General features: G+C 35.6%; 1 protein-coding gene across 1 annotated transcript; it reads left to right on the plus strand.

Moving 5' to 3' along the window:
• Window positions 1-2,511: 2,511 nt before the first annotated feature.
• On the plus strand, window positions 2,512-7,267 carry arl14ep (ADP-ribosylation factor-like 14 effector protein). The gene is made up of 5 exons (XM_059353175.1): window positions 2,512-2,738; window positions 4,434-4,629; window positions 4,719-4,847; window positions 5,043-5,083; window positions 6,739-7,267. The coding sequence occupies exons 1-5, from the start codon at window positions 2,668-2,670 to the stop codon at window positions 6,968-6,970; spliced, it is 669 nt and encodes a 222-aa protein (XP_059209158.1). The 5' UTR covers window positions 2,512-2,667; the 3' UTR covers window positions 6,971-7,267.
• The last annotated feature ends 6,612 nt before the right edge of the window (window positions 7,268-13,879 follow it).

A 13,879-nucleotide genomic window follows, 5' to 3' on the forward strand; every position in this document is an offset into this window, starting at 1 on the left:
ACAAAAAACATAAAAAACACAATAATATAAAAAACACACAAAAAATTTAAAAATAAACACAGAAAACAAAAAATACACAAAAACACAAAAAAATGCAAAGAAACAAACAAAAAACTACAAAAAATGCATATAAAAACCCACAAAAAACATTAAATACAAAAGATTACATTAAAAATGCATTGAAATGCTGAATGCACACTGCCAAATTCGAAAAAAATCTCTGCAAAAGACTTCAGTAAAAGCATGTTACACTTGCTCAAGGTAATTTTAACCTTTGCTGGAAAAGAGTTGACGCGCTAAATGGGACATGGAAACTTCTCGAAAAGCCAAAACTTTAGAGGGAAGCTGCCAGCAGGGCTCTCCGGTGCTTTTGTGGACTCCAGAGGGTAAAGTACTAATACCGCACTGCAGAATTACTCCACTACAAAGAAAAATCGTGCATTCAAAGCCTGCTACTTTATACCTTCACATTTCAGAGATAATGTGACTTTCAATTCAGCTTTTTATTCCAAACTATAGCAGATCGCTTACTAAATAAATAAAACATACTAATACAACGCTGTAAAATTACCCTACTACAAGTAAAGATCCTGCATTCAAAACCTTACTTAAGTTAAATTACAAAGTATCCGCATCAAAATGCATTATATTCATATTCATCTCTGTTCTTGTTTTTTTTTTCTTTATGGAAATATCACTTAATTAAAACCAGTTGTGGAAAGTACATTTACTAAAGTATTTTCTGTATGTAGACTATTTGTATTTTAAACAAATATATCCATTGAATTCTACTTTATACTTTAACTGCAAGACAAAAAAAAAAAAACTGCACTACATTTCACAGATAAATATTGTAATTTTTTACGTTTTATTCCAAAAAACTATTGTTACTAGCAGTAGAAGAAGTAAACAGATCCCTTACTGAATTAAAAGTGCTAATACCACACTGCAGAATTACAACTACAAGTAAAAGCCATGCATTTAAAACCTTACTAGTAAAAGTACAAAAGTATCAGCATGAAAATTATCTTTTTTAGCAATCACTTATCTCTTATAATTTTATTCTGCACAAAAAAACAATACAGGTGTGTGATTTTGCCTCTTCCAACAAGTTTGTACATACCGCAACATTTTTTAAGCAAAACATCTGGATCAGCGTGGAATATATACACTGTATATTCGCACTGTTGATTTCCCATTTAAGATTGCCATTTTCTGTATTTTACCATAAAAAATAAAAAGTTTTTCCATCAATGCCATATAATTGACAAAAAAATACTTTATAAATGCTGCATAAATTAAAGATTTTACCATTAAATGTTACAGAACAAGTATTTTTACAAAAAATAAATGCAAAAATTACAGTGATGTATTGTGTGTGTGTATATATACATATGGGTGTTTCTGCAACTACGGTCACTTTTGACTCTCCCAAATTAAAAAAATCAACCTTGATGAATTTCAATTTTAACCATCAGAGTCTGTAATACATATTAACAGGTACACAAAATTATATGTAATCGTTAAGATTTTAATCTGGAAAATGTTTATTTTTTGATGGTTTTCATCACTTTTTCTTACAAAATGTCCTTACCGCAACATTAAAATAACGTTCATTTTATACATTTTCCTTTTTGAATTTTTTCAAAATTTTAAAACATTTACATTTATTTTCATCAAGTTTTGTGCATCATTGTAAAAACTGATATAAAAAAATAATAGAAATTAGGGGATTGCTGCGGTAATGACATCTTGCGTCACAATGTGAATGGCAATTGGACTTTTTTTGCTTTGAAAAAACTTTTACTATTTCATTTGTTCAGTGTTGCGGTAAGGACTCAGAAGTGTGGGACAGGCACATTTGATGAAAAAAATCATAAATTATCAGTAAGCAAAAAAAAAAAATGTATATGGTGCAGAGTAATGTTTATATGAAACTATTTAATTTGAAAAAATGTCATATTTTAATTGAATTGGCTCATTTTATGTATCTCAACATTGAGACCACAGTTGTGGGACATGAACAAAAGTAGTGTTTGGACCCATAAAATGCTTCATAAATTGTATTAAATGAAATTTTTTATTTTTTATTTTTCAATGTCAAGATGTGCAATAACACTGTGTATATATTTATCAAGCACCATAGGACAAATTTTAACATAAATCCAAAATTTCACTGCTGGGACTTAAAAATGCCCGTAGTTGCAGAAACACTCATATATATATATATATATATATATATATATATATATACACAACAGATTATTTTTGTTACAAAAAACAGTGCCAGTGTATTTTACAGTGGAGTAATGTTTCTTGTTTTGTTTTCAAACGGTAATAACTGGAAAAAAAATAATGATGCTCATTTATTATTTTACGGTCTTTTACTGTCGTGGTTTAGCACGTACAGACATTTTTAGAGTGTATATATGAAAACTGCTGGCTAACAGTTTCTCACAGTAAAACCAGAGGAAAATTAAAATGATTTTCTGAGTCGCCGCTAGAGGGCAGACTCTACTAAGGCTATACCGGAATTCGAAGCGGATATACATTTTTATCTTCGTCGAAGAAGAAGTCGAAAGAAAACAATCACAAACCTCCAGTGTCCGATTCTTATTTCATGCACATTTTCAGCACCATCGCACCGTTTTGACAAAAAAGGACACCATGCCCGTTATTTGTGCAGCGACGGGATGCAGCAATAAGTTTGTGAAGGGGTCGGAAATCAGATTTTACAGGTAAGTGTTCTCCGTTGGAGCTGAGGCGCCGAAGTTTTCGGTACGAACCGTTTCACGTTAGCTTCAGCTTTAACTCTAAAAAGGCACAATCTAGATCAGATAGATAAATATAATACTACATTATGTTCACTGAAGATATCTCCTCTTTACGGCTACGTAAAAGTTAAATTTGCGAATAGGTTTAATAACTTATCCTACCATGCTATGCTACACCAGTCTTTAGTGTTGATGCTAGCATCCGTATAATTCTAACCTGGTATATCCAGACATTAAAATACAATATGATACAATTAACAATATTATTTTAACCGTTATACCGGTTTAGAGAAATGCTTGAATTTGAATAAACTCAAACATAATCACTCATTTAAAGATTATGCCATGGACATGGGCAAGAATGAAATCATCATATTAAAACATACAATCAAGGTTAATATGAACAGGTGGGAAAATATTCAGTATCAATATACATTGATTGCTGTGGGTGTAAATGATACTAAAACTATATTGTTTGTACATTGAGCACAAATTTAGATTAGATGTGATGATAAGTGTGGAAATATTTAGTTTGGGTACCTGGAACCACTGTTACCTAAGCTTGAAATAATTTGCTGATTTCCTGTCTGACACACAGAGCTATTTGCAAGATAAACCACAAACATTTGCATTTTTTTAAAGTGCAGTTTATCGTTTGGTTAGTGGTGGCAGTTATATCAGCCTTGTTGAAATGTACTGTAACTTATCTTTTTAAAGAAGAATTAAAAATGTAACTGAAAGCTGTCAGAGCAAAAAAGAAAATAATGTTAATGACCTGTTAATCTTTACTAATTATGACATAATAGTCTAAAAATGGCATTGCCTTAAATGCTGAAGAAATGTTAAGAAGAAAACTGGATCCAAACTGTAATCGACACCATGGATTTGATGATTCGGGTCTAAATTCACAGCCTAATGCTTATGCAAATACATAGCAGCATACAGTCTTATCATCAGTGAAAAAGTTTAATTTATTTATTACAAGAAAATATAAAGTTGGAGTGAAAACACAATAAAACATACTAAAGATTGTCTGTTGCAGCTCCTTTCACTGCTGTATTTTATCATGTGTAATTGTTTTAAACAGTCTGACAGAAAGACAGCTGAACTGTATCAGGTGTGCTGATAAACATAACATATCAAAGCTAGGTTTATTTTAATCACATTGTTACAACAACAAAAAAGAAACTACAAAAATCTGTGACTAATGGCAGTGCAGTTGAGACTAAAAGAAAGAAGAGTTTACAGTTAAAGCTTTTGGCGGTAAGCAAAAGGTGACTCAACAATAAAAAAAAAGATTCAACTTCTGATGACATGGTTTTATTGTGAAAATGTTGTATCAAATGTTTTGCACTGGTTGATGCTCTACACAATTTTATATGTCCACTTGCATTTTTCCAACATACAGAAACATAATTTACAGACGTGGACAGCATCTTGCAGTGTTTTTGAGACAGCTAATATATTTGCTTTTATAATTTCCCTCCCCATGACTGTGTCCAGTTGCAAAAAAAATCAGTGTTTAAGATTTGTTTGTTATAATTTGCTTTGATAGTCCGTTAATCAAGCTGTTATTTATTATGTTAACTAATTAGGTAGATGGCATTGGATGGATTGCATTGTGCAGCCTGGTTATAAACCACCTCTTCTCTGTATTAGGTTCCCACTCAGTAAACCTCTACTTGCCGGCAAATGGGTGCACAGCTTGGGGATGAAAAACTTCATCCCAACTGTCAACACCTGTCTCTGCTCAGAGCACTTCAGGGCCGACTGCTTCAGGGACTACAACGGCAAACAGTTTCTGAGGGAGGATGCAGTGCCCACCATATTCAGTCATGGCCAGGACTCCTCAAAGGTGTTACATAAACTATTCTTCTCTAACAGTTTGTTTTCAGTGTTTTATTTTTTCTATGAGGTGACTAAATATCTGTGAATATTCCACAGATTGAACTTCGTAAAAGAGGGGTGATACCAAAGGAGACAAACACTGCAAATCAGATGGGAACACAAGCAGACAAAGAAAGAGTGAGAGAGGCGGCAGGTCAACGCAGAGAAAAAAGAGGAGGGATGAGGGTGAGTTTTCTGTTGCTGCAGCATGGACTATGTAGATATAATTTGATCTCTGTTGTTTTAAGAGCTTTAAACCACAATTTTATTTTTTTCAGATGTCTGTTTTCCACATGTTTTTATTAACTTATTCACAAATGCATAAACTATTGTGGGGATAATTTAAGTTAGAATAACATGTACTTATTTATTTTCTCCCAGGGTGGACGAGGAGGCCGTGGAGGGAAGCAGCTGTCTGACAGGTGAGACAGTGTGTGGGTGTTTCTACATTCTTGCTGTAGCTCAGCTGAAGTGTATGATATAATTCTTTCTTTTCAGTCGTATTTCTTTATCTCAGCTTTTCATTGAAGTGAATGAGTGTCTGAGCTCTTTATCATTATGTAGCTCATCCCAGGTAAACCTGCCACTGTTTCAGTTATACTCTGGGTATGTTTGTGTGGAAATGAGACAAGATTAAAAACAGCTTCTTGTGACATATCTTACATTTCTGTGGTCAAAATGTCGTTTTTGAAGCATTTCTTTTTTCTGACACAAATACCGGACCAAATGCAGACAGTATAAGAAGCGAGATATTGAGCACAAGTACAATAGATTTTGATAGCTGTAAAATGTTTCCCACCTCTGAAGATATGGATGTCAGCGTCTAGAAATCAAAGAGGAAGAGAAATTCATTGTTGGAGTGGCACATATATACAGTCATGGAAAAAGTTATTAGACCATTGTTTTCTTCAATTTCTTCTTCATTGTAATACCTGGTACAACTAAAGGTAAATTTATTTGGACAAATATAATGATAACAAAAAAAAGCTGATAAGAGTTTAATTTAAGAGCTGATATCTAGACATTTTTCATGGTTTTCTTGACGATGATTTTGGTTATTATCAAGAAAACCATGGAAAATGTCTAGATATCAGCTCTTAAATTAAACTCTTGAGGTATTTGTGTTGTTATCATTATATTTGTCCAAACAAATGTACCTTTAGTTGTACCAGGCATTAAAATGAACATGAAGTTGAAGGGAAAAAATGGTCTAATCATTTTTTCCATGACGGTATATTTCCAAACCTGTACTCGCTTAATGGGAGAATATAATGCAGCTACATGTAACATTCAGAGTTGAAAGCAGCTGTATTCAATTTTAATTCACAGAGGTTACAATGGATTCCAAGGGCAAATGAGTTTCACAGCAGGAATGACATTAAGACGTTTATTTAAACAGAAACGATGGTGCGCTGAACAACCTGTTATGTAACCAACTGTCTTCTTAATCCGGTCACTGCTGATTGGAAGATATCTCTGACCAACCACCAAACAAAGTTTCCAGTTTCTGACAACTTTGAGGATACATGTCTTTCAACCCAGAGACTTTAGCAAAACATTGCACAAAATTTTCAGATTGACATGCCCAATACCTACACTTGAACCAATTTCCATGGAGGAGGGGGGTACAATTTGATCAACCTAACTGTCAACACTGATGCAAAGCCATGCCAACGTTCACACGTGTAACACTTTCACTTTTCACAAAACAACAGCTGAAACAACTTGAACATCCCGTCTGATTGTATTAGAGTTTTCAGAGGATAGAGCTCCCTTTCAGCCCTGAGCTGAATAATGAAATGAATTAAATCTGAATGTAGATCTGACAATTGTTTCATAATGATGTGAAAGACAAGTGTCCCCAGGTTTTTCTCCCTCATTAAATGTTTTATAATATTAATTTTCATTGTCAGACCGCACTGAACCATGAAATATGTCATTTTATATTCTACCGGGATCATTTTATATCGACAGATGTGAAAAAAATTGAAAAAGTAATTAAAGAAAAACACAGAGGAGAAGATGCTTTTTGAAAAACTCAGTCAGTAATGCCAGTCTTTGATCTTGTGTTCTGCAGGCAGGCTGCTGGAGCCAAGAGCAGAGTGTACGACAACAAAGGCCGACTACTGTCCAACAACAAGGACATGTGCGACTGTCTGGACGAGGATTGTATGGGCTGCTTCTATCCTTGCCCCGAATGCGGCTCACGCAAGTGCGGGGTTGAGTGCCGCTGTGACAGAAAGTGGCTTTACGAGCAGGTGGAGGTGGAGGGCGGAGAGATCATCCGGAACAAATTCGCTGTATTGTAATCAGTGACTCTTCAGGGAAATTTCACTCTCCCTGAATACAGCTGCCAGTCAAACACTGGGCTGATGGACTATTCAAGACTATGATGCTTTTTTTTTTTAAAGAAATCTTCCACAATGTTATGAAATAATCAGGTGTCTTAAAGCTACTATCCAAGGTAGGAAACTATGCAGAATAATGTAAATATTCTGCTGAATGTTGGATGTGCTTTGTGTTCCACTTTTTGTTCCGCTGTTGTTTTCCAGTAATGTCTCTTGTGTGCCATTCTTATGTGTTAATAAACTATTTTCTTAATGTTTCATGTCTGCGCTGTAATATCTGCAGAGGTGGGAATAACTTAACTTGATCTTTTAATGCCGAAATGTCTCAAGTGAAATACCAAATTCAATTTTGTCTCAATGAGTCGCTCAATTCTGTTTAATAATTAATTCCTAGTCTACCTGGATCATCTACAGAAGAGAAAAAATATAGAAGAAATCATATCACGTCTGAAATATGTAACATCAGGATGCAAAAACTTTGGAGAGTTAAAGAGAGATTAAGGTTTTCATATAACTATGAGCAGAAGTGCAGTTTAATTATGTAACTTGCTGAATCAGCACAATAGATAAACGTTTGTACAGTTTGTATAGTTGTATCATATAATTTTTTTTTTTTGCATATTCAACAAAACTGATATTTTAGCCTGGCATTGCGAGACTAATTTGCAGACACATATTGGTCTGGAACCTTATTTTGTGTCTCTGATTAGACCAATTACAGCAAAGAAATGAGCTGTGCATCACATGCAGGTTGGTGGCCCAATCACAGACTTTCTAAAATTACAGCTAAAAAGTCACAGTCAGATGTGTTTCATAAAAACATTTTAAGAGAGAAATGGGCAACGCAGTAACAGAATCTTGATTCATATTTGATCAGTCATCGTATAAAACCTGCTCTTATACGAGAAAAACAATTGTGAATGTCCTCTTCAGGGCCAGGATGGCTCCCAAATCTGGCTTAATCATAATTCGTAATATTGTCATTGTCAGACTGTGGCAGTAATACGGAATTTTATGGCTAAATCTACCCTCAAAAATCTTGTTTTTTTCTGGGGTTGCCTATCACAGTCACAACTGTTACTTTTAGGCCATAAGATGAACTATGAAAGTGGCTAGAAAGTGTTTTTTGTTCGCACGTTTGTGCACTACTTTTTAAATGCATTTTTGCAAAGACGACACCATTGTGGACTTTGGGTTAAAAGTTATCTGCAAAATATCTTGCAGTATTTTGTAACAAGCAATAAATTATTTAAAGTGAATTAAATTAAATGAAAATAAAATCTTGTGTTGCTGGTTTTGCTTGTAAATTAATTTATACTCATTTTGTCAACACAAAATCTCACTCAAACTGACATGTATACATAAACCTTACATCTGACACAAGTATTGATGCATTGGTATGCTCGAATGTAAATTTAGACAATGAATTATAGCAAATATGTTTAAAAAACAACAACAAACAAGTAAAATCTGTCATGCGATTACTCAATAAGAAAGCATCTTATTTTTTTGTTTCGTTAACAAAAGCTCAGAAAGATCTCTGTCCAAGGTCTTGTATGATCAGTTCTACTGTAGGAGCTGCTGTATATCACTGAGTTAAAGTAACAAAATTAATCAGGAGATTCTCTTTTCAGTGGAGAAGAACTATAAAAGGGAGTTATTCAAATGTCTAAACCTTTAGTCCCACGGTATATCTGTCCGGTGTTCTGAGGTGTAGGAAGGTAATCCCTCCTAAATGACAGCTTACCCTTCATTCCTTTATGTGTGTTATAAAAAAAGCACCACTGTGATGTTACATTGAGGCCTTTTAACAAGTACAGACATTAATTAATGTGTCTGTGGAGTCATCCTTTCAAAATGTAATTAATTTTTATAACATGAGGTCCCCCCCCCCCCCCCCCCCCCCGTTTATCACAGACTGGACGCACAAGAGGACCCATCTTTGTTACTTCCCCTGACACACTGACCAAAGGCAGCAGGCGAGCAGCATGACACAGCAGTTCATCACGCCGGCTAAAGAAAGAGCTGCAGATCCGCTCAGACAGTAATGTCTCATTTATACACATCCTGCTGTCCTTGAGCTCAGCTGTAGGTCAAGTGTCATGCAGCCGCGGGTTGCTTTGTTTCCATATCCTCTTGTTTATTTTCAGCAAGTGCTGACAAGCATCGTCCTGCCAAATTATAACTTTGAGGATATTTAGTTTTTTCTCAAGGGCATGTAAATAAAAAGCTGCTCCTCATTGTTTTTGGGGAGAAATACGGTGTGCAGTCAGCTTACCATAACATCACAATGCTGTTTAAACAAATGTAGGTGTGCTGTTTTGTACTTTCTGCTGCTGTTTTCATTGCCACTGTCCTCATAATGCATCTTATGGCTCATTTTTAAAGGGCTACATAGAAATGAAGCTTATTAATATTTATAAAACCCAGTCGATGAGAGCAGAGAGCGAGTCGATGCAAACAAGTAATTCATCAAAGCAGCTGAAGTTCTGTTCCAAACTCCAATTTAAGTTCAAGCATTTTTTTCAGTTGGAATTGTATGTGGCACCAGCTCCAAATGCAGGAGATGCTCCAAAAAACTAGATATTAGGATTTAAATGACGCCTACATTCTCAAACTGACTGCTGGAAGGAATATTAAGCACATTATGTTGATGTTAGGAGTATCATTAGGACATTCTGTTCATTTCTATGTATGTTTTGAACCAGTTGAACCAAAATAGTTCCTGCATGAAACTTCTCCCAACAAGGTTTGTGGATTATACTGAATAACTATGTCATGGTTTCTGGTACGATACATTGCTGACACATGAGACATTGTTGAGTTTAAAAAAAAGTTTTCGTAATTTGAGCACCACAAGCCAAATGCCATCTAGTTCCATTATATTTGAGAGAGAAGGTAGACATCTCTACAGCCGAAATCTCCAAAGCTCTACAACTCACACCACAACAATCTAGATTGATAAACAGCGCTGCACATGAGAGGAAAAAATGATAAAACACTTGCTGGTGAAGCAAATTCACATCTTTGCATCACATGGAGTTCAACTTTGATGAACTCTGACCATCAAAGTTGCAGCTTCAACTGATGGTAAATCACCTGCATTCGCGTGACTGCAGCCTAAGAGGGTCAACGTTCTAGGAAAAAACACACAGTGTATTGTGGTAGCAACCCTGCTTTGTTTATTTTACTGAAACTGGGACCATAATTCACAACATAAACATCAAGCTGTATTGAAGAAGACTTGAGACCATACGGTCATAAGGAAAATGTTTGCTGAGCTATAAATCAAGTGAGAAGTAGGGTCAGTTTAATATAGTCTTCTGTAGTATTGGACTTTTTTTTGCAGCCACTAGAGTCGCCCCCCTGCTGGCCATTAGAAAGAATGCAGGTTTAAGGATCTCCTGCATTGGCTTAACTTAGAGTAACAAACATTCATTGTGCCCAAACGATAAATCCTACTGTGTTTATTGATCACCTGATTTCCATTTAGCACCATTAGAAGTACAAAGTCTTCATTTAGAGACTTTCAACATTTCATGTTCATGGTACCCAGAATATGTATCCAAATGACTGATGACCCCATGACTGTTCCTCTCATGCCACCATGAGGTTGACAATTGTAGTTTTTAGTGACATTCCTTGACAACTATTGTCGGATCGCCATGAAATATTTAAACATGTAAAGTGAGAACAAATATAAAATACAAACTTTGAAATAGACTTAATGATGGATTGAAAAATGTAGCTCTCTGTTGGGGTTTAGATGAATTTTAAAATGGAGAATAATTAATAACTAGAAAATTTCCTCTGGGGAAATTCTGAAAGGGCCACGGGGGCTACTGCCGGTGTGTGTACACTATGATGAGATTCTTCAGAGATTTCAAACTATGCCCTTTACCCTCAAAATGTGTGTGTGTGTGTGTGTGTAGCGAAAATCGCATAAAGTTACCTGTGTGTGTGTGTGTGTGTGTGTGTGTAATTAAAATCACATAAAGTTACCTGTGTGTGTGTGCACGTGTGTGTTTGAAGCATGTGTATGCATGTGTGAGGAGTTGTGCACGCTTACACACGTGTGTGTGTGTGTATCTGTAACTGTAATCACATCAAAGATCAAAGGCAATCAGATCAAAGCAATCAACAGAATTAACTGGCACCTGTTCCGGTATAGTGACAGCAGAGGCAGAGAGGCTGGAATTTCTGGCCTCGAACAGAAAGCATTTTTGGCAAAACCATAATACCTATCATTGATCTGACTTCACTTTGAGCGTCCCGAGTTCTTCCTGAATGTCTACATATGATTTTTTTTTAAGAAAAACTAAAAAAATAGCTTTGTTAGAGCAATCTAAAAAAACTGTTCCATCTTCCTTTTTTCTGAAATCTTCCTGCATTTTTAATATGGGAGCCAATGAGGCTGTTGGTGGTGTTGGTGGTGCATCTGTGCGTCGTACGCCCAAACTATAACTCTGACAGCTTTACCAGAGGATTGTGAGTGAGAAGACAAATTTTCCTACGTTTCTATGAATAAATTATTTCTGTAGAGTGGAATTTGCGGCCTGGAGCGCAGTTTTCAAATTTATTTTTTGACATTTTTTTCTCTCCCTCTACACTCTGGCGATGATGTCACACACTGTGACACGAACTTTCCGTGCAATACACACCCATTATAATCTCAGAATTTCTCCAAAAATGATCATGGTCATTGAACACGGATTGATAAAAAACTATATGAGCTATCGAAACGTGGATTAATACACCGATACACAAGACTTGTGTCTGCTGTTTAAAGTTTAAATGGAGTCTCTAGGTGAAATTATGCCGGAGAAGTAAACGTTTAAAATTCTCCAATTATTGTTGTTTTTCGCTCATTTTTTTTCGGCCGTCCCATTCATTTCAATACAAAATTTTGGGCAGTTTTTCGCGACATATGTTGCGAAAAAATTAATTTTCTTTAGAGAAAAGTAATAGCACACCGATCCCGATCAAATCACGCGTTTTTATATATAATTTGTCCTGCAACTCTTCAAGTTGTAGGACTAGTAGCGGGACGAAATTGCGTCCGGAAGAGGAAGAAGAAGAAATCCACAGTATAACAGTAGTGCTCGGGGCCCCGAGCACTGGTCCCATACAGCAATAGCTGTAGGGACCAGTGCTCGGTGCGATTGCCCCGTGGCCCTAATAAACATGAGCAATAATAAGCAATAGCAGGGAAGGTGAGTGCCTCGCTGCTAAGCCGCGGCACTAATTATAATCTAAATTAATTTGCATGTAAAGCAAATAAGGATTATCTATTAGACTATAATGTCGATTTTTTTTCTCTTTCTATTGCTGATATTCTGGGGTTTTTGAGTATGGATTGTATAGAATAGGCAAAAATCTTTTTTTCAGTTTTTAATTATGGAGAAATTATCAGCTGAAAATAAATATGATTCATTCCAATTTGGTACAGACATTTTATCTTCCTCTCAGGCTGGATTGTAATAACTTTGACAATCCTCTAACTTTCTAAATCATCAGTTTAATTACACAAATAGCTGCAAAACTAATGATATTCATGTTAGTATTAAAATTGTGAGCATGTTAAAGCACCTCTGTGCATGAGTACAGCCTCACAGAGCCATAACAATGGCTGTAGATTCTTTGTCCTGTTAATGGGTAACATAATTTCATTTGCTAACACAAAGCAGCCCAGTTGCAGTGGGAATGAATAAATTACTGAATGTTTCAGTGGAGGGCTGCAGCTCTGGTTCTTAAACATTTTGGTTTGGTGGAGCCCCAGTACTCTCATCAGCTTAAATCACAAACTAATTAAACTCAAGCTGCCAAATCAGAAAGCAAAAATTAAACAGATACAGGGAAATACACATTCATGTTCTGTTAATGAAAGATAGTCGTGATAAGTGTGCTCTGGACCATGCTGTATATAACCTATTTAAAATATATTTTCTCCTCAGTTTTGATACAATTCAACACAAGGAAGAATTCATCATAGTCCGACACAGAGCCATCCGCTACATTACCACGTCTGTTTCCTCCCTCCAGCAGAGCGACAGACTCGTCTATAAACTTGATAAAATGTCTATCTAAATATTGGCTGCGGCAGTCATTAGTGAGGAGAGAGCACGAACCTCCAGGGAGCTGCTGGATAAAAACAAGCCGCTATTAAAGGACACCAATGACCTGAAAGAACAGAAATCTGTCAGCGGATATCCAGCCTGCAGTGTTCGCAGTGAAGCGGAGATGTGACAGAAGAGTCTGTGTGGAGTTTAAAGGCTGAAACAAAATCTATGTGGGTGAGTGAGTTGAAGGTCCGTCTGGATGTTGACAGGGAAGATGAAGCACTGGAGCTGTCCCATCTTTCACTTCTATACGTGTGAATAGTTGTAATGCTTCACACTTAAGCGTGTATTTTTTAATTTAATGAACTAAATTATATACCTGTATTGTCATGGAACACATTAATGCTGGTGTTATCCCTATAAAGCCTGAGCCATGAAATAATTGCCAGAAAATTATATATATATATTTTTAAACTGGAGTGTTAATTGAACCTGCTGACAAAAAAAATCCAATATCAATGAATTCTTTTCTTTTTTTTTTTATTTGTATCATATTTGATACATCAGGTCTTTTTATGCAATTTGATGCTCACAGTTTGTTTTTCTTGAACTAACAAAAACATATAAAACCTAACATTTTTAACCTAGACTTTGACTTTCCTTTTAACATTTCCCTAAACATGCAAAATATTTAACATATAACACAACATCATACATCTGCTGATATGAAGTTTTCAGGCAGCAATGACTACAGCAGAACCTGCATATCACTTTTGCTACATCTGGTACTTTTGTGCAATTTGTTGCTCAG

Source organism: Centropristis striata, chromosome 2, assembly GCF_030273125.1.
Source record: "Centropristis striata isolate RG_2023a ecotype Rhode Island chromosome 2, C.striata_1.0, whole genome shotgun sequence".
Classification (NCBI taxonomy): domain Eukaryota; kingdom Metazoa; phylum Chordata; class Actinopteri; order Perciformes; family Serranidae; genus Centropristis; species Centropristis striata.

Coding starts and splice junctions, on each gene's coding strand:
- arl14ep (XM_059353175.1), top strand. CDS start 2,668: ATGCCCGTTATTTGTGCAGCGACGGGATGCAGCAATAAGTTTGTGAAG. Junction 4,848..5,042: donor AAAAAAGAGGAGGGATGAGG/GTGAGTTTTCTG, acceptor ATTTTCTCCCAG/GGTGGACGAGGAGGCCGTGG. Junction 5,084..6,738: donor GGGAAGCAGCTGTCTGACAG/GTGAGACAGTGT, acceptor TGTGTTCTGCAG/GCAGGCTGCTGGAGCCAAGA.